Source organism: Delphinapterus leucas, chromosome 21 (assembly GCF_059928025.1).
Source record: "Delphinapterus leucas isolate spDelLeu-1000000601 "Yukka" chromosome 21, BTC_Dleu_Yukka2, whole genome shotgun sequence".
Classification (NCBI taxonomy): Eukaryota; Metazoa; Chordata; class Mammalia; order Artiodactyla; family Monodontidae; genus Delphinapterus; species Delphinapterus leucas.
The window spans coordinates 23,093,568-23,114,678 of NC_143149.1; the positions used below are offsets into that span (position 1 = coordinate 23,093,568).

The 21,111-nt window shown below is 39.5% G+C and overlaps 1 protein-coding gene across 2 annotated transcripts; it reads right to left on the minus strand.

The window, feature by feature from the left end:
* Positions 1 to 129: 129 nt before the first annotated feature.
* SARAF (store-operated calcium entry associated regulatory factor) lies at positions 130 to 18,524 on the minus strand. Of its 2 annotated transcripts, XM_089903699.1 has the most exons (7): positions 18,198 to 18,302; positions 17,724 to 17,842; positions 9,804 to 9,982; positions 6,199 to 6,616; positions 3,568 to 3,697; positions 2,790 to 2,935; positions 130 to 969 (listed from the first exon to the last, which is right to left on the minus strand). In XM_089903699.1, exons 2-7 carry the CDS (start codon positions 17,776 to 17,778, stop codon positions 944 to 946), a joined length of 954 nt encoding a protein of 317 aa, XP_089759825.1. In that variant the 5' UTR covers positions 17,779 to 17,842; positions 18,198 to 18,302; the 3' UTR covers positions 130 to 943. The 2 variants fall into 2 exon arrangements, with proteins under 2 accessions (XP_089759825.1, XP_022426844.1); XM_022571136.3 differs by lacking the exon at positions 17,724 to 17,842 and having other exon boundaries at positions 18,198 to 18,524.
* Positions 18,525 to 21,111: the final 2,587 nt, after the last annotated feature.

The window sequence follows — 21,111 nt, forward strand, 5'->3', positions numbered from 1 at the left end:
TTTGTGTGACCAGTAGCTAAGGCAAGACTACCACAGGAAATTACTGTTTAGGGAGAGAGAACTTCTGCATGAACCCCCTTTCCTTTGGAAAAAAAAAGGTAAAAAAGTAACACCAATTTGTGTCAAGGCTGGTAGAAAGAAAGAATAAAACCCTTTGCTTTTATTTTTTCTGTCATTTTAATGTAAGATTGACACAGACTGCTACAACATCTGAGATTCCACAGAGAACTACATGCTTCTGTTATTAGAAAACCTTGAAGCACTTGAACTTTACTTCTTAAAAAAATGAATATGGAGGCTTCAAGCATTTTTGTCAGCACACTGCCATTCACAACAACCTTCTAGATACTTATTTTCTACCTTTTCCTAAGAAGGTAGTTCTCACTTACCAGAACCCCACACACACCACTGACAGGTTCAAAGCTCCTGAGCTCAGAAGTGATCAAAACACACAAGGAAGTATAATTAGTAGTCCAAAGTTTGGTTTAAATGTTTGAAGAACAGCAAACACCCAATAACACATACCAAATAGATTATTATCGCTTCTATGATGTAATGAATCAACAACTAAAACCACCTAAGACTGAAAATTTCTGTACTCAGTGTCTATTGGTATAAAGCCTTCATTCTTAATGCTTCTTATGGCATCACAGGTGTCAGAAATCACACAATACATTCTCAGCATTCTACAGTAGTCATCAATTTCAAAAACTATAATATACATCTGCATGTTACACAAACATGATTCTCTAGATAAGCATTTTGTCATATGTCAACTCCTAGCCTCGAATAACAGAACACAAAAAGCTATACAGGACAAAACACCACAGAACTTTTGCATATTCCCTTTCCCCAGTTGTTAGCAGGGGGCACGTTTTATAAGAGAAAGTGATGAAAAATCAGAAGTTTTGCATCCAATGTTTGATCCCAACTTTTTACTTTCTTATCGTCTTCTGGTACCACCATATCCTAGAATAAGAAGAGTAAATTTTATATTAGTTTTTTTAAATGCATTAAAATTGCTTATAAAATTACAACAGTAATACACGTTTACTGTTAGCAAATGATACAAGACACAAGGGAAGAAGGAGAGAATGAGCTTGCCAACCAAGGCTGCAGGACTCAGTGCATCAACTCCCCAGAAGAGCCCTTCCAGACATCCAATCAGCATCAAGTCTGCTAAACACACACATGCTTGCTGGCAATAACTTTTAGTCAGGAAACCAAAGACATGTTCTGTGCTGGGGCCAGCGTGGTACAGGCAAGACCCAAAGTCTGAGCCAAACAGCAGAGAGGCCAGTGGAGCCTAAGCCAGGCCCTGCTACCTCTCACGACTCCAGCGGTAAATAGAAGTAACATGGGGGAGGGTCACAGACTTTTGATGGTAAAGGTTACCTAGGCACCCCCAGCTCCCCCAAGATGCAAACATGCTAACAGACAGGTTACAAGACCACAGTGTTCCCATCTGGAAACTCAATTTTTCTCAGATCTTCCTGTAGGTTATTTGGTAATGTCTTATGATTTTCTTCACCTAAGTCCCATACATTTCTAGTTGATATATACAGTTTCTTACAATTCTTGTTTCCACTGAGAATGTGGTTTCTTTTGTCACATTATGTCCTACGTAGTTACATCTTTATATATCTTCTCAATTATTACCACCTCTTTTTCTCCCCCAAAGCAACCACTATCTTAACATCTAACACCACAGATTAGTTTTGCTTGTTTTTAAACATGTATATTTATAAAACATGAATGTTGCAATCATATTGTACATATTCTTGTGTGTCTGGCTTCTTTCTTTACATCTGATAAATTTATCCACATTATCACATACAACTATTTACTTATTCTTACTGCTGCACGGTATTCCACTGTATGAATATAACTCAATTTATTCATCCATTTTACTGCTGGAAGATACATGGATTTCTTCCAGTTGAAGGCTATTATGAATAAGGATGCTACAAACATCCTTGTACTTATCTTTAAGTGTAAAAGTGTACGCACTTCTGTTACTATGTATTTGTGAAACTGCTGGATCTTGAGTATGTTTATGTTCAATTTTAGTAGGTAATGCCTAACAGCTTTTCAAAGTGATCATATCAATTCATTCACACCAGCACTATGAGAATTCCACTCTGACATTTCTAAACATATTTAAATATATTTTCTGTCAATTTCAAGAATTATTCATTGTTCTATAACTTCTTCCCTCTGCTGAAGAAGACAAATCCAACCCCAGCAATCTATCACCGCCTCATTATCCACTACCTCCAATTCTCTGCTAATTAACTAGATATTTAACTCCAAATAATTTGTTTTTTATATTTTATCTCTGCTTCTTTACAAAATTTCCTCTTAGTCATTGCAATAAACATATTTTTGACAATGATTTAAATAATGGCTCAATACATTTTTATTGAGTTTTACCAAACTGAAAAGTTCAACCTTCTACCTAGAAAATTCCCATTTTAGAGCTTAAAGGACCCCTAGAGATTAACCAGAATTAAACATACATGGAAACCAACGTCCAGGAAGGTTTAAGTTAAAACCTTGGTTAGTGACAGACATGAGTCTAAACCAAATTTCTGTTTGAGTTTTAAAGAACAGAAGTGGGAGGAAAGAATAGATCTGAATTATATTTTAATCTCAGTTAATTGTGCAACTAATATTTCTGGTGGGTATACCACATAAAACCATGACTGCTAAATGTATAGTTAATCATCTAAGTTCCAAATTGTTTCTGTACTTTACTGAATAGGAACTTCTTGATTTTTTGCTCTCACCTGACGCTGTTCTGGTTTTTGGCTCTGAGCTTGAACACGCTGAATAGCTTCCTGGGTCTCCACGAAGTGGTGAATAAGCACGACTATTCCACGAGCTGGAGTATGAGGATGGGTAGTACCACGAGTCAGAAAAGGGTGTTGCTGCTCTATAAAGACAAAAGTGTGTCAGGCATTTTTCTTGTGACTATGATTTTTAAAAACCCTCCTATTCCTAAACCATCAGAAAACAATTTTTATCAAGTGTTTTTTCCTCAGTGTTCTGGTATATTAGGATTAACATAAAATAAACACTGTTTTATATTTCTGCCATTCTTATGGTCATTGCTATGAGGAAAGAAAATGACAGGGAATAAAGGTTCTTTCTTTCTGAATTCACATTCAAATACAATCTAAACTTAAACTACTATTTAAACTGAAGACATTCCAAAATCTGGTCACAAGCTCTTTCCACCCTTGCTTCTATCATTCTCCAACCAAACCAGAATGCCAACTGTGCCCCAAATGTTGTGTTATTTCCTGCCTTCTCAGATGTCGAGTCAACAGTCTTGCTTCTAACTCATATCTATAAGCATGACATGTGAAAGAAAACAACACATATAATATTGATCAAAGCACAGATGGCATTCTTTCCCATCCCCAGAGAATCTGATTTAATAGGGTAATGTCACCATAATTTATTTTCCTTAACAAAACAAATCCAGTCAAATTGTAAGTAAAACAAAGAAGCCTCTAAAGCAAGGCTGAATTAAAGAGCAGGTGAGATAAATGCAAAGCTTACCTATTGCTGCCAAACAAATATCCTAATATTCCTCCAGTTCCCAAGCCAGTCCAGAACCCTGGTCCTGAATTTTCATGTCCTTGTTGTCCAGTGAAAGCACTGCCAAAACCAGAAGTTGCACCATGCGGTCCTAAAAATAAAAATGATTATGTATCCTCTCTTAAACCATAGTCTACAGAACTAAAGATAATATGACATTTCAATTGTTTCATCTGTATGCTTTAATAATACTACTCAGGGGACTTCCCTGGTGGCACAGTGGTTAAGAATCTGCCTGCCAATGCAGGGGACCAGGGTTGGAGCCCTGGTCCAGGAAGATCCCACGTGCCAAGGAGCAACTAAGCCTGTGCACCACAACTGCTGAGCCTGTGCTCTAGAGCCCGCAAGCCACAGCTACTGAGCCTGCATGCTGCAACTACTGAAGCCCACACGCCTAGAGCCGGTGCTCCGCAACAAGAGAAGCCACCACAATGAGAAGCCTGCACACTGCAACGAAGAGTAGCCCCCGCTGCCTGCAACTAGAGAAAGCCTGCGCACTGCAACGAAGACCCAACGCAGCCAAAAATAAATAAATAAAATAAATTTATTTTTAAAAAGAATAAAAATAAAAAATAATAATACTTCAACTTATAAACAAGTGTATTCAAAAAGTGTATTTATAAAATACTGGTTTAGGGCTTCCCTGGTGGCACAGTGGTTGAGAGTCCGCCTGCCGATGCAGCGGACATGGGTTCATGCTCCGGTCCGGGAAGATCCCAAATACCACGGAGCGGCTAGGCCTGTGAGCCATGGCTGCTGAGCCTGCGCGTCTGGAGCCTGTGCTCCGCAACAGGAGAGGCCACAACAGTGAGAGGCCCGTGTACCACAAAAAATAAATAAATAAATAAATAAATAAAATCAAATAAAATACTGGTTTATAACTAAGGAGCACCTGCCTTTCCCAAACACAAGGAAAAGGAGGGATATGTTTTTAAGGCAGGGGAGGGTGGTTTCTTCCCGTAAGGTCACATCTGCCCTGCTCCAGATCAGCTACTAGAAGATGACCCCACGTGTCAGAGCTACTTCCTTTCTACTGTGTGGACACGTCTAGAAGCTCCAGGTTGAGAGCTGTACCTGAGTGTCTAATGGAGGAATCCAAGTGGAGGATATTTGTTGGTTGGGAAGTCGGGTCTTACAAGGGACCAAAAAAAAAATATCTTCTGCTCAGAGGAAGTTTTTCTTAAATTGCTGTATCATATACATAAAGGAAACTGTGCTAATCCCACATGTACAGCATAATAAATCTGTATGTATGTACCCAGGCATGTAATCACTACCCACATCAGTAAAACCTTTCTAGCACCCAGAGACTCCCTCACGACAACTCCCAATACATACCCACCCATGTCAGAGAGAAGCCAACTCTGACTTTTCTCACCACACTTTGGTTTTACCCATCCTTGAACTTTTTATAAATAGAATCATACGGAGGTACTCTTCTGGTGTATCATTATGTCCATGAGAGTCAACCTCCACCACTGCATATATCAGTTTTGTTTTTGTTTTTTCCTAAATTTATGTATAGTAAGTAGTCCAATGTGTGAAAAAAAACAATTTGTCTCATTCTAATGTTTACGGACATTCTATTTCCAGTTTTTGGCTGCTGTGAATACAGCTGCTGTGAACATTCTCGTGCAGATCTTTTTGCACACACATGCATGCATTTCTCTTAGGTATGCATCTAGGAATGAAATTGCTGGGTCATTGGATGGCGTATGTCTAGTTTCAGTAGATACTGACAGTTTTCCAAAGTGTTTTATCCTTTTAACTCCTTCCAGCAAGTTCCAGTTAACTACATCCTTGCCATTACTTGGTACTCTGTCTTTTTAATGTTAGCCATTAAGATGATTAAATGGTGGTTAATTAAGAACTCAGGTTTTAATCTGCATTTTCCTGAAGACTAATGATGCTGAGCACCTTTTCAAATTTTTATTGGACATCTGGATATCTTCTTTTACTATAAAATGGCTGTTCATATCATCTGTCCATTTTTTTAATTAGGTTGTCTGTCTTTTCTCAGATTTGTGGGAGTTCTTTATGTACTGTAGACACACGTGCTTTGTTGAAAATATGTTTTACAAATACCTTCTCCCAGTCTGTGGCTTGCCTTTTCACTCTCTTAATGTTGTATTTGATGACTAGACATTCTTAATTTAAACAAAGTCTAATTTATCCCTCTTTTCTCTTTGGCTGGTATTTTTTGCATTCTAAGAAAGTTTTGCCTACCCTGACAAATATTTTCCTATGTTTTCTTCTGGAAACTTAATTGTTTTACTTTTATGTTGAGCTCTGTAATACTCAGTGAATAAAATTTTGTGTGTGTTGTGAGACAGAGTTCAAGGTAAATGCTTATTACCAAATCTGATCAAGTTTGATTGAGATGATTTGCAATTTAATCATGCATCCTTAAAATAGTAATCACAATTAACCTTATAGAGAAACAGAACACAAGAGGTAAAAGAAGTTGAAGGTAAAAAAATAAGACAAATCTGCTTTGGTTTCCCAGTGCAACCATTTTCTATATCAGAAACCAGCACAGGATTCACTACCTGACTTCTATCCTACTTACTGCCATTGCCTAGGAAAACATACCTGTGAACTCAGACTTAAAGCCTGCAGGAGAGGGTCCTTCAGAGTTGGTGAATCTCTGATAACGATGGGAATATGGAGGATACTCAGAATATGGTGGAGGAGAATCATGACCATTACTAAGGAAGAATTTATAAACTCCAAAGGCAATAGCAAGTAGCACCACGATGGTAAGCACTCCACTGATGCTACAAGATTCTCGGGAGTACAACTTATTATAATAATCAGAGAAAGAGTTAAAGCCATGGTTTTTTCCAGACTCTCTCGATTTTTTCAGGCCAAGTTCCGTGTAATCTAAGTGATACTCCAAGCCACAGGAACCTCTCAGTACATACTGGTCTTCAGAGGATTCATAGCCTTCACAGCTCACCACAGTTTTTCCAAATTTGTACGCGATATCTAAATCGGTCTTACATTCCCACTGTGAAGAAAAGTAGAAACAGGTTATTAGAACCAAAAGATTTTTTTTTCATTTAATATACATTATTTGGGCTAAACAGCTGTCATAAAACAGCAAAATGAAGCAAGGGAATGATAATCAAAATTCAGGACGAGTATTTCTGTGTTGGGGGAGGGCAAACCAGGGGCTTCCAAGATACTGGTGATATTAACGTTCTACTTAAGCTAGGTGGTGGGTACATGAGTGCTCATTTTATTACTATTCCTTATTCCTTACATATAGATGTAAAGAATTCTTTTGTACATATCAAGCATTCCCTAATTTATTAATTTTAAGCAAATTTTTTAAATGTCAACTTTTTAACCACTGTTGAAGATGCTTTCTTTAAAAATAGGGGTTTTTTCAACATTAAGGCTCAAATATCAGCATCATATATGAATATCTGGTAGCTGTTGCTATAACCTTCTGAGAAAAACTTCCTACACAAATTCTATAAAAACCATGGACTACCTTTCCCAAGGTCCAATCCATTAAGTAATTTTCTTAAGTTTTTTTAAAAAGACATTTAGAAAAACTGCAAAAAGAATCTATGCTAGCCTCAAAATTTTCCAGCTTAAAAAAAAGAGCCCAGGTCTACTTTGAATTCTATAACTATTTTGAGCTGAGTAGGTAATATGCTTCTCTATCAACATTAAAAAAGATATAAGCCAAAAGAGATCTGATTGGTTCTATTGCTTTTCTCTTTTTTGGACAAATTATCTTCCTCTTTCAAACTTCAGGTACACTATATCAGCTTTATTCAGATATAATTCACATACTAGACACTCACCCATTTCAATGGTTTTTAGTGTATTCACAGAGCTGTGCAACCATCATCACAATCAATTTTAGAATATTTTCATCGCCCCCAAAAGAAATCTCATCTCCTTTAGCAGTCACTTCCTGTTTCCCCCCAAGTCTCTTAGCTCTAAGCAACCACCAATGTCTGCAAGGATTCCCCTACTCTGGACATTTCATGTAAACGGAATCATACAATACGTGGTCCTACGTGACTGGCTTCTTTCACCTGGCAGAATGTTTTCAAGGTTCACACATGTTGTAGCATAAATCAGCACTTCATTCCTTTTTATGGCTAAATAACATTCCACCGTATGGATATACCACGTTTTGTTTCTTCATTCATCAAAGACGGACGCTTGGGTTGTTTCTACTTTTTGCCTTTTATGAATAACGCTGCTACAATGTTTAGTACGTTTCTGTGTGGACACACATTTTCAAGTCTCTTGGGTACACACCTAGGAGTCGAATGACTAGGCATTCAGTAACTCTATGTTTAAACCTTTGAGAAACTGCCCGTTTTCCAAGGTGGCTGCGCCGTTTCACATCCCTAATGGCAGTGTATGAGGGTCTCTCCACATCCGCACCAACACCTGCTACTACGCCTTTCTGATCACAGGCATCCTGTTGTAGGAACTGGTGTCTTACTGTGGTTTTGATTTGTATTTCCCTGATGCTGCACACTTTTTCAGCTAATGATGCTGAACATTTTTTCACATGTTTATTGGCCATATGCATATCTTCTTTGGAGAAATGTCTAGTCAGATGCCTTACCCACTGTTAAATTTGGTTATATGTCTTCTTACTGAGTTGTAATAGTTCTTCATATACTCTGGACACAAGTCCCCAATCAGATATATGACTGCAAAAGCTTTCTCCTATTGTGTGTGTCCTTTTCGCTTTCTTGATGGTGTCTGTTGAAGCCTAAAAGTTTTTAATTGGATAATATACAATTTTTCTATTTTGTTGTTGTTGTTCTACACTATTCCATTTTTTAAATAATTTTATTTGGAGGAAGATTTATAAGCTTGTTGATTTAGGTAAATAAACTCAATCTCTATCGGTATTTCATGTTAATTGTCATTTCCTTAATAGCATATACTAAAAGAGGCTTCTAATTATTATATTTATACTCTTGGAATTAGAAGAGGCTCTCTCCTGCTACTAAACATAAGTCAATGTATGACATCCTCTATACTTTGCTCATGCCATTCACTCCCTTCTCTATCTCTTCAGCTCTAAAAATGTTATCCTTCCTTACTAACACAGTACATATAATACTTTCTTCTTCAAGTCTTTCCCAATCCCCCCAACTGGACGTGACTTTACAATACTTTGTTGGCACCTAGATGTAATGTGAGTGCTTGTCTTATCTATTCTCCTAGGAAGAGAGTTTCTTGAGGGTTGTGACTCCATCATTCATTTTTGTATAATACTGTTTAATATATGTTTAATGAATGACTTTGCCGTTAGTATCTTTTTTCCATCAAGACTGGAAAGTAATATAAAAGTAAAAGTAATTTCAGCTTTAACCTGAAGATTCTGCAATTTGGTTAGCAAGACTAGGAAAAAATGTTGTGAAATACATATCACCAAGCAAATATGAACTCTCTCCCTGAACTGCATACACTAGGCACAAAGGTTGTATCAAACAAGAATATCACTCTGATGGAAGGGAAAACTGTCAAAGCAAGTTTCTGGCCGAATGACCAACCATCTTAAATCCTTTCTGAAAGCAGGCAGAATACAAAGTAGAAATCTATTCATATTGATTTAAACTGAATTCACTTAAAATCTATTCCATTTCTAAAGGATAACAAATTTTGGAACTTCAAGGAGGTCGTCTATCCTAAGTACAAAATGCCAAAGACCTGAAGACAATAAAGCCCACTGAAATGCTTTCACTCGTAAGTAACCACCCTCAGCTCTAAAACAACTTTTTAAAATCAAGCATTTGAAGCACAGTAGGGACACAGGAACCCCACCCCCACTTACAATCTACAATTCCTTATCATCTTAACTTTATTTTTTAAGGATAGGTTGGTATTCTTTGAGGAATGACAGAGAAATGACAATCAAAAGAAATCCTCTACCCCCCACCCCCAACTATATGAAAAGTTTTGAAAATTTACTAATGTCTTATGAGAAAGTTTTGGTATAAAGATTACAATGAATATTTCCAGGCTTTAAAATCAGTTCATTTCTTTCAGAGGATGTTCCTTTCAGAGACCGAATCACTGATTTATATTTATATATTTTAGGTAACCGGAGATTTTCTATATGTACTTCCCCAAAATACTGAATAATGTCTCAATAAACACTTCACTGAAAAGGATTCCATTTAGACTTCCATCAACATAAAGAGTATTACCTGTACATCATAACCATCCCAGCCTTTGTTCTGACACTGTATGACTTTGGGGGTATAAGAATCACATCCAGCTGTGCCTCCAACACATTTCAACTGTGGGATCGGATCCAACCTACGGGAAGTAGTATAGCGGTCATAGTGGAGGGTAAGAGCTTTTATATCCCGCAACAATACTCTGTCTGAAACAGTAAGAACACAGATAAACAGATGGTAAATATCTTGTCATATAGAAAGATTCATTCTAGTAAAACTCTTGTCATCGAAAATACTTTCAAAAGTAAGGCTCTTTCTTGCCTTTTGAGGATGACTAAGGAAGAGAAGATGGAACAGTTTCCCAAATCCCAAAGCCATCGCAACAACCTTCACGCCTTTTGCACAAAAGTCAGAAAGTCACTCCTTTAAGGTCTCCCTTCATTTCAGGATTGATGTCCCCTAAACTGCTTCTATATCGTGAGTTCCACATAATTTTTGCAAAATCAGAACCAAAAGTTCATTAACCCGAAACGTTGTACTACTGTATGACAATTGACAATAATATCAATGGTTAATTAAAATAGCAAAACATATACATGAATGTTCCTGAAGCATACTTAATGACTTAAACGTCTGTCAACAGATGAACGGTTTAATAAAATTTTGGCCTATTCACAAAGTGGAATATTCTACAGCAGTTAAAATGAGTGAACTAGAATTCATGTATCAGAATAGAAATAGTAAAAACATTTTAAGCAAAATGCAAGTTGTAGAATGTTTAGTAGGATGGCTTTACATAAACCACGAAAACTGGCAAAACAGTACTACGTGTTTTTAAGGTCTATACGTGTATATACCAGTAGTATGAAAACATTCATAGGAATGACTAAACATCAAATTCAGAGCACCACTGAGGACAGAGGGAGAGCAGAGACTTTCGCTCTCTATCCCTAATGTTTTATTACTTTGCAGGGGGGAGGTTTGCTTGCAAATATAGTACAATGTAAAGATTCAATAAAACTGGGTGGTGAGTACGTGGGTTTTCATCGTGTACTTCTGTGGGTTTAACTATTTCACAATTTTAAAAATTAAAAAGTTAAACTATTTCACAAATTAAAAATCATATTGACAAAGCAGTTTAAAAAGAAGAAGTCAAAACAAGGAAATTATGGCCGGCACTGATGTATCAATACATAAGTGAATTTTGAAGTGTTATTGGAAAATGAATAGTCTTCCTACTTATCATCCTCAGATTATGATGGAAGATACTGCGGATTGGTTCACTCAACACCCATTTTGCCCTCAAACTGGTATGACTTCTTGCAAAGCTAAAAGACTCCTAAAACCTCTTGCAGCTACAAATCCCAAAAGTGATTTCGGTTCTGTCAACCGGAGGGACTTAAGCGAGATCCGGAGATCAGAGCTTAAACTCAGACTGTGCCCAGGCTAGCAGGCAGTCATGGGGGCTCAGGGTTTTCCTGACACTGTCCAGTGTTCCGTAATTAGCGTCGTGGATGCGAAAAGGCTTGATGTGAGCCATGCAGTGTTCACTGCTGCAGATGTAGCAGACATCACTTTCCACCATTTTGTTAGCACCCAACTCCCTATATTCAACCTGTCAAATTAGCAAAATTTGCTGCCTCTCAAATTCCACTGAAAGTACAATAAATGAATTGTTTTGCCGATGTGAACAAACAAGGTCAGGCAAAACAGAAAAGGAGATGGTAACAGAATTTTGGAAGGTGAAAGCAGATGGACCAATAGTTAGGTGACTAGTCCTAAATATAAGTGAAGTGCCAGACCAGCAAGCGGGAAAACTGAGAACCAACCTGACACACGTAATGGAATCCCTAAAAGCAACAGGAAATGGCAGCTCTTAAATTGGAGCTGACTAAAGTAAGCACTACAAGGTGAAAGCTGCTTGAGAAGAAGCTACATCCCTAGATGGTCTCCCAAGCTCTTTTCATTCATATACATATATATACACACATACATACACACACATATATACATACACACATACATATATATACATATTTCACAATTTTTTAAAATCTAAAAGTAACACTTTTTCCTTTTAAAAAGAGAAATCCATTGCTCCTCCAATTTCACATTTCTGTGATAACCAAAACTAGCAGCCTGGTCAGTACCTTCTTCTTGCTCACACAAACAGATACATATTCAGGGGTTGTTTTGATTTTTGTTAGTTTATTTTTATAAAATTGAATCATACAGTGCACATTACTCTTCACATGCTTTTGCACTTAATCAGACATCAACGATATTCCCTCACGTCAGCAAATACAGATCTTATTTATATTTATTTACCAAAAAAAGAGCTTAATAAATTTGACTAAGCTGAGACTTACTGGTCACGCTTCTCTCACCAAAATACAATAAAACTAGAAATATAATAATATAAAGTAATATAGTAACATATAAAATGGTAAAAAGACAGCTGAAAACCAGTAACAACAAAGAAAGGAAAATTGGGTTACAGCAATCAAAACATATCTGTAATTAAATCTATAATAATGTAAACAGTAACACAGGATTAGGAAAACTGATCATGTGCACAATGTATAAAACTTCATCCCTGATGGTTAAACACTTACCACAAAATAAACAACAAATTAAAAGTACTAGAAGAAAACACAAAAAGAAAGAATATGTTTATGATCCTGGGATGGGAAAGACCTTCAGACACCAAAAGCAAGACTGACCAGCAAGATAGTGACTATACTTGGCAAATCATGTTCAATCTATGAAAACCCAAGAATCCATAATAATACTTAAAGGGAAAGCCAAAAACTCACTTGTCTATACTTAAAGTGGCTACCAATTACCTCACTTTGAAAACTAGCAATTAAAGATTTAAAATTAAATGTTTATCCTGACTTTCCAGCCAGAACCATAATCTGAAATAGCCTCAGTTGATAAGGAAAATCTCAACTTTACTGAAGAATATCAATCAATAAATGCAGAAGTGATAGAATTAGAAAAATCACCATCTTACAACCCCTAAATAAACAGATTCAGAAAAGGATTAATTAGTTTTAAAATCATTAAGTGAATGGGTATTGGTATGCTGCCAAGTAACATTACACGGAGTGCTCTCTAGTCACAAAAGGGGAAAAATGTAACTTCACGGGGGAGAAACAAGCCACTGTAATCCACTAGTCAAACTTAGCACTGCTAACGGTATAAAGATCGATATTACACCATCTCCTATGATGTAATCCTCAGAAGTATTTAATATGAATCTAATCAATCCTTTGGACCTAGCATTCAGCTTACTAGAAATACAAGGAAGAAAAAAAATGCTAAAACAATGTCATGAGAAAACAGAATCCAGAACATAGGATATTCTAAAGGATAACTGGCCCAATCCCTTCAGCAAAGCAGGAGCATGAAAAAAGAGACCATTCTACATTTTCAAAAGACTTAAGGGATAATTCAGTCAGATGCAATGACTGGTCCTGGACTGGGCCCTGGTTTGAACAAACTAGTTTAGACATTTTAGGGACAACTGTGATATCTGGCTATGGAATGAGTAATTAGTTGATATTAAGAAATTAGGGTCAATTTTGTTAGATGTAATGTTATTTTTACTAGGTGGGGAAAAGTTCATTAAAAAAAGGCTTATACTGAAGGATTTAGTTATGGCCTATCATGATGCCTGTAACTTTCATTAAAATATATCAACATTTAAGGGCTTCCCTGGTGGCGCAGTGGTTGAGAGTCTGCCTGCCGATGCAGGGGACATGGGGTCGTGCCCCGGTCCGGGAGGATCCCACATGCTACGGAGCGGCTGAGCCCATGAGCCGTGGCCACTGAGCCTGCGCGTCTGGAGCCTGCGCGTCTGGAGCCTGCACGTCCGGAGCCTGTGCTCCGCAACGGGAGAGGCCACAACAGTGAGAGGCCCGCGTACCGAAAAAAAAAAAAAAAGAATACATTGCTTAAATAAGCGAAAAGGATATATTGTACAGCACAAGGAAATAGAGCCATTGTTTTGTAATAACTTTAAATGGAGTACAATCTATAAAAATATTAAACTAATATGTTGTAAACATGACACTAATATTATAAGTCAATAATCTGTCAATTTAAAAAAAATGGGGCTTCCCTGGTAGCGCGGTGGTTGGGAGTCCGCCTGCCGATGCAGGGGGCGCGGGTTCGTGCCCCGGTCTGGGAGGATCCCGCGTGCCACGGAGCAGCTGGGCCCGTGGGCCATGGCCACTGGGCCTGCGCGTCCGCGGCCTGTGCTCCGCAACGGGAGAGGCCGCGGCAGTGGGAGGCCCGTGTAACGCAAAAAAAAAAAAAAAAAAAGCATTGTTTTACCAAATAATAAAGCTTACTATAAAATTAAAATAATCAAAATAGTATGGGATAGTAACAGAAACAGACAAGTGAACTGTGAAACAAAAGGAAGTCTAGAAATAAATCCAGATATATGTGGAAATTCAATACAAGATAAAGTGGGTTTTTTGTGTTCTAGGTGTATTTTTTTTATCAAGCATCACCATATTTTATTTATAAAACAAAGCACAATGGCATCCTTTACCGTTGACAAAATTCAATATTCTGCACAACTCTTTCTGCCCTGCTTAGCCTGTGTGAGGAAAGACAAATGATGCATCTCAAACCCACAAGTAATTTAAGAAGTAGAGTAAATTGGGTCTGAGTTACAATGAGTTGCAGTAGCCTCAAGTGGGATCTCAGTAATACTGTACAGAATAGTGATTCTGAGACTACTCCTTAAATGAAAGGAAACTCTTCTCCAACCAGCAAAAGCAGGCTTTTCAATTTAGTGGAAAAAGGATGTCTTCTTTAATAAATGGTTTTGTCATAGCTGACTACACAGCTAGAATAAAATCCACCTAAAGCTATATAAAAATTTAATTCCACATGATCCAAATATCTAAATTTCCAAGAACTATACTAAAATAAAATATGCTATATTAAACTCAAACTACCTCCTAATAAATAAAAAATTGTAACAATGAAAATGTTCAATGGTTTAAAAAATCAGAATATTATTAAACTAAATAATGGGAATAATAACAACTTGAATTTGTTGTAGCAGGGCTGAGATAATGCAAAGAACACTGAACTAAATTCCCACCACCAACTTGCTATATGACTTTGGCCAAGTCAATTTATCTGTATAGAAATGACCTGTAAAGTTAAAACGATATCAACCTTAAAATTGACTGTGAAGTTTAGATATGATTTACTAAAATTATCTGGCAGAGTACTCGACACATAATAGGTGATCAAGTATGATAAATACTATTGAGAATGTTTAAGGAGCCATATACCTATGTGTTATCATTACCATGACTCTACAGCATCTTTCCTCCCTAGAGATCCTAAAGGTTACTATGTTTTGTAACCAGAATACATATATTGAAGCCGTAATCCCCACTGTGGTGGCATTTGGAGGCAAGGCCTTCAGGAGGTGATTAGTTTTAGATGAGCTCATGAGGATGGAGCCCCAGTGATGGGATTAGTGCCCGTGTAGGAAGAGGAAGAGACCAGGGCCCCCATCCACCCACTCACCCCCGCCTACCCCCACCCCGCCCCACCCCCACTCTTGTTATGTGAGAACATAACAAGAAGACAGTCATCTGCAGAGCAGGAAGAGGGCCCTCTCCAGACACCAAACATGCTCGCACCTTGATCTCAGACTTCCCAGCCTCAGAATGCAAGGAATAAATGCTGCTTACCACCCAGTCTGTGGTATTTTGTGATAGCAGCTCGAACTAAGACAAGGTCTAAGAACAAAATGCTCACAACCTTACTCCACTAGTACATCAGTCAAGGGTGACACACAGTTCCCTGAAGTCCAGACTCACAAATCAAAATCCACTTGCAGGTCTCAAACTTAAGATGAACAAAACCAAACTCCCCCAAGCCTGATTCTCCCACAATCCCACATCTCAGGAAAGGGTAATTACATCCTTCTAGTCACTCAAGACCCAAACCCTTGGAGTTATCTTTGTCTTCTCTCTTCCTCTAACCCCTATATCTAATCCCTCAGAGTATCATGTCATCTCCACCTTCAGAACAGCTGAGAAGCCCACCACTCTCACCAACTGCACTGCTTTCCCCCGCCCCCCGCCGCCAACCATCACCACTCTCGGGACTTACTGTACAAGCAGTCCCTTCACTGGCCTCCCAGCTTCCCCCCACCCACTCTCGCTCCCACAGTCTGTTTTCCACAGAGCAGACAGAATGTGCCTTTAAAATACAGATCATATCAGGGCTTCCCTGGTGGCACAGTGGTTGAGAGTCCGCCTGCCGATGCAGGGGACACGGGTTCATGCCCCGGTCCGGGAAGATCCCACATGATGCGGAGCGGCTAGGCCCGTGAGCCATGGCCGCTTAGCCTGCGCGTCCGGAGCCTGTGCTCCGCAACGGGAGAGGCCACAACAGTGAGGGGCCCATGTACCGCAAAAAAAAGAAAAAGAAAAAAAAAAAACAGATCATATTTAAAAAATATAGAACAGAATAGAATGGGATAGAATACAGGTCATAGCAGACCCATCCCTTCGGGGTTCTCATCAAATGTCACCTTAACAGTGACTTCTTCCCTGACTAACGTATATTTTGAAAATCCCTGCTTCTGCCTGCACACCCTGTCCTCCTTACCCTGTTTTTATCAATGTCCAAACCACTATTCACAATATGACACGCTATTTACCTGATTTGTTCATTTTCTATTTCTCCTCAATAGGTGTAAACTCCAGGGCAAAACACTGTTTTGTTCACTGCAATATTCCCAACACCCAGAAGAGTGACAAATACAAAGTAGCTCAATAAAGAATTGTGAAAAATTTTAGGTAATCTCTTTAGAACTGGTACAATTTTTTTTTTCTGGACAAATTTTTGCTTTATGTTAGCTGAAGACAAAGTGAGTACAACCAAAGTCAAACAAAAGACAAACGAGGGACTGACTACTGCTTGATAAAACTACTTGAAAAAACTAACTCAATAAAATGCCTTCATAAAATAGTTCCTCAAAAGTAATTTAAGTCCAAGTAGTTTGATTATGTTTACTCTGCAAAATATTTTTGTGCCTTTTGTTCCAGAACAATAGTTTTATAGAGTAGGTAGACAAAGAGCTACCAGGAAAAGGTTCATTATTAGTTTAAATTTGGCTCCGTTTTTTTACTCCCCTGACTCTTCATCTGTAAACCATTTTTTTTAAAAGCTCCTCTTTTTATTCAAGAATTGATTGAGGGTTCAACTAATGTTTTAATCCAGTTTTTAAATTGTAATTCTGATCAAAGTCTTCTATCTATATAAAACTTTCTAGAAATACATAAGGAAAATGTACAGACATTTAAATCCAACTTGGCTTTTTATTAATTAGTAATAAAACATCCACATCAAAGGAGTACTCAAAATCAAGTACTTACAAATAGCACCTTCTCTCTCATTTTAGCATTTAAGAATAAAAAATAAGAAGCTACAGAAATAAATCCGTTGCTTAAGTTCAAAAACACAGGCATTTCCTATCACCAAATCACGACTGCAATATGGGTACACTTTCCATGCTTTTAACATCTTTACTCCCCAAAACAAAAATGATGTTTTCATTGTTTGAAAGTCATTTTTTACATCACTCCAACTTAACAGCATGCATCATTTATTAAATGGAAAACTGTATGTATGTATGTATACATATACATACACACACATATGTATTAATTACATGGAATATTCTCGATCCCATAAAAATTCGTTAGACAATTCTAATAACATAGTGATATGAAAGAACTATTTTTCCTAGAAATCACTTATCGTGTACCATCACACACAAAAAATTTTTTTTAATTCAACAGGAAAAGCTGGTGTAACGCAATGAACGTCACTGTAATGGTCAGAATAAGCAGCGTGAGTTGTGATCACATAGTACAGTCCATGATTCTGCTAACCTACCTCCAAGGTTTGCAGCCCTGTCCACGAAGTGTGACTCAAGGACTGCCGGTGCCATGGCAACTGCCAGGTACAGCAACAGGCAGCCATGACAAGAGTCAGCGACGATGACATCAGACAGTCTTGACAACAAAGCAAAATGCGCAGGTGAGGGTCGAGCTTTCCAGCCAGACCCAGGGGATGAGGGCTGTAGCCCGAGAAAGAAGAAGGTGGGCAAATTCTGGGAGTCCAAGCAAGGGAGAAGGGAACATTAACAACACTAGAGTAGTCCCGCCCCGCCCACTCCCCAACAGTCCACACTCGTCCAGGAGGACGTCTGGGAAGAGCAAAGAGGGCAGGCAGGGCACAGATGAACAGCGAGGAGGATGGAAATGAGGAATTAGGGTAGAAGGGCTCAAGGGGCGGCGAACAGAAATGGTGGAGCCTCTTAGCGCTGCTTGAAGGCAGCAGGAAGGGGGGAGTGAAGGCAGCACTCACCAGGGTCTTTCCAGCCCCGGGCAGAGCCCGCGATCAACAGAAGCAAAAGGAGGCTGAACAGAGCGCAGCGCCCAGCCGCTTCCGGCCCGCTGGCCGCCACCATGGCTCTCGGTGAAGATGGCGCGCGGCTGTCGGGAGCTCGCAGGTCGGAACCCTGGCTGCGGAAGGCCGCGCACCGTTAAGCACCGACGCCGGCAGCTTCCGCCGCGGAAAAAAGAAGGTCTACCGCAGGACTCCTGCTGCAGGGAAGGTCCGTGCGCCAGTCTGACGTCACCACAGCGGCGGCGCGTGGGGGAACTGGAGTGGTCGCTGCTGTCCCCGCCCAGCGGCTGCGGGCGGAGTCGAGGGCGGGGTGCCGCCGTTGAGGGCGGAGCCAAGTGCGGGACGCAGAGGCTGTGGGCGGGGCCTAGGGCCGCCCTCCTAAAGGTTCAGCGCGAAGACTGAAACCATCACAACGCAAAATCTAAGTGTAGTCACGTTATTTACAAAACCTTAATAACCTTCCCGAGGGACGCTACTGTGCCTTACTCAACTTCACGTCTTCAGCAACTAGCATAGCGTCTGGCGCATGATTTGTGTTCCATTAGTTTGCTAAATACAGAGTGGATTTGAGAGAGGCAGCACGGAAATATATTGTCTGGTTTCAGAAGCTCAGAACCTTTACATATTTCCTTCCACGTGGAGACAGTGGGAATTTACAAGATATCCGGAGGAGAAACTACCACCTAAATAAAGAACCAGCCAGGGAAAACAGTTAAGAGTGCATAGGCATTATCTTTGAGGTCTGACAGTCCTGGATTTCTCTCCTTCATTCATTCATTCAACAAATATAGGTTGAACGCCTAGTATGTGTCTGGCGCTGTTTTCAGCTTGGAGTATGCAGACAAGGTCCCTGTACTCATGGAGCTTACACTGATGAGAACTAAGATAAACAAAATTAAATAATAAATTAATAAACAAAGATAATAGTGATAAGTGCATTGATGAAAATAAAACAGGGTGATACAGTAGAGACTAGGAACCAACTTCAGGGAAGGCCTTGCTGAGGAAGTGATTTTGAAGCTTTGAGACCTGAATGATGAGAAAATACAAAGATCGGGGGAGAGCCTTCACCGCCTGGGGAACAGTGGATGCAAAAGCCCTAAGTTTCTGTTTTGAGGAACATCATTCACTAATTTGATTAACACCTTTATCTATTTATCACCTAACAGTACCTGCCAGGCACTGTTCTAGGCACTGGGGATACAGCAATGAATAAAACAAAACTTAGGGGTTGGGAGAGGCAAACAAAGCCAGGGCAACTGAAGCAAAGTAAGTTTGGGGAAGAGTGGAACAAGAGGAGGCATAACAGTGGTGGCTTGGAGTGGGACTGGAATAAAGATAATAGAGAATTCTGGTCTCCACATGTTAGGTTTGAGGTGACTTTTAGGAATCCAGGTAGACATGTCAAATAGACACTTGGATATACAAGTCTGAATTTCAAAGCCAAGGTAAACTTGGTAGTTATGCTATCAAAAAGAAGACAGTATTTAATGCCACAGGAAGAGATACAATTCATAGGGAGAGAACTTAGATATAGCAAAGACGGAGGCCCAGGACCAAATTAAGAGAACACTAACATTTGAACCTTGAGCAGAAGTTCCTAGAAAGAGTCTGAAAAGAAATCTCTGATGAGGTATAAGAAACAAACAGGAGAACAGTGGTATGGTAGTTGAGAGAAAGAATGGTCACCAGTGTCCATTGTTGTTGAAAGTTTGGATCAAAAAGTGACCTTTGGGGGGCTTCCCTGGTGGCGCAGTTGTTGAGAGTCCGCCTGCCGATGTACGGGACGCGGGTTCGTGCCCCGGTCCGGGAGGATCCCACATGCCGCAGAGTGGCTGGGCCCGTGGGCCATGGCCGCTGAGCCTGAAAGTGACCTTTGGATTTTGAAAAGTAGAGGTCACTAATTACCTTAAAAAGAGAATTTCTGTTATTTGAGATCCCATCAGTTGCCATGTACAGTTCTAGACAGTGGTGAACAAACATAAAACGTTGTACAAACTTACACTCTAGTGGGAGAGACAGCCAACAAATAATATAGTTCAGATAAATAATAAGTGCCTTCAACGAAGATGCAACACAGCCAAAAATAAATTAATTTTAAAAAAGAAAGGAAATTAGGGGACTAGCACTTCCCTCAGCCACCAGGGCTTGTGCCCCAAAAGGCTTCCTAAATGTGATCTTCACCTCCCCCACCCCTGTAAACACTGTCCCTTCCCCATGATGGCTTTTCCCTTTTCTCTCCTAGTTACACACCTGTTCATCCTGCTGTTGTCCCTCCCTCGAGGAAATCTCACCTGACTGATCTAAATCAAAGACTGTCACAGGACTATCTATCCACTTTCTTTGCAATTATCATTGTTGCAATGTTACGCTTTTTCGTGTGTGTCTCTCTCACTAAACAGTAAGTTCCTTGAGGACAGAAACCGTACCTGATTTTGCTCACCTCAGTGTTCCCCACACATAATATCAGTAAATGTTCAATCAATTTGTAGGATTACTTAACTAAATGTATTTGTACCTCTTATTTCTTTCCTAGCCCTGTTACTAAAAAAAAAAAACAAAACTCACAGACTCCCAAGAGCTCGGATTTGTATTAAATCCACTTGTTACTGAGTCCCGCCGCTCCTCCCTCTGGAGGTGGGTCTCACCAGACCCTAGTTCTGTGTCGTAAAGCGAGAAGCCTAGTGCAGACCACCCAACTGGCCTTACTGCTCCATTATTACAAGATAGGGAGGAGAAAGAAATGGGTGCGCTTTGAAGGACGCAAAAGGATCCCCCAAAGGCATCACACCAGGCCTCCCAAAGGACCGCGTCGACTCGCGCTCCCTTCCCGAAGGATGGGGAGGTTGCAGGATGCGCGTTGGGGTCTGCG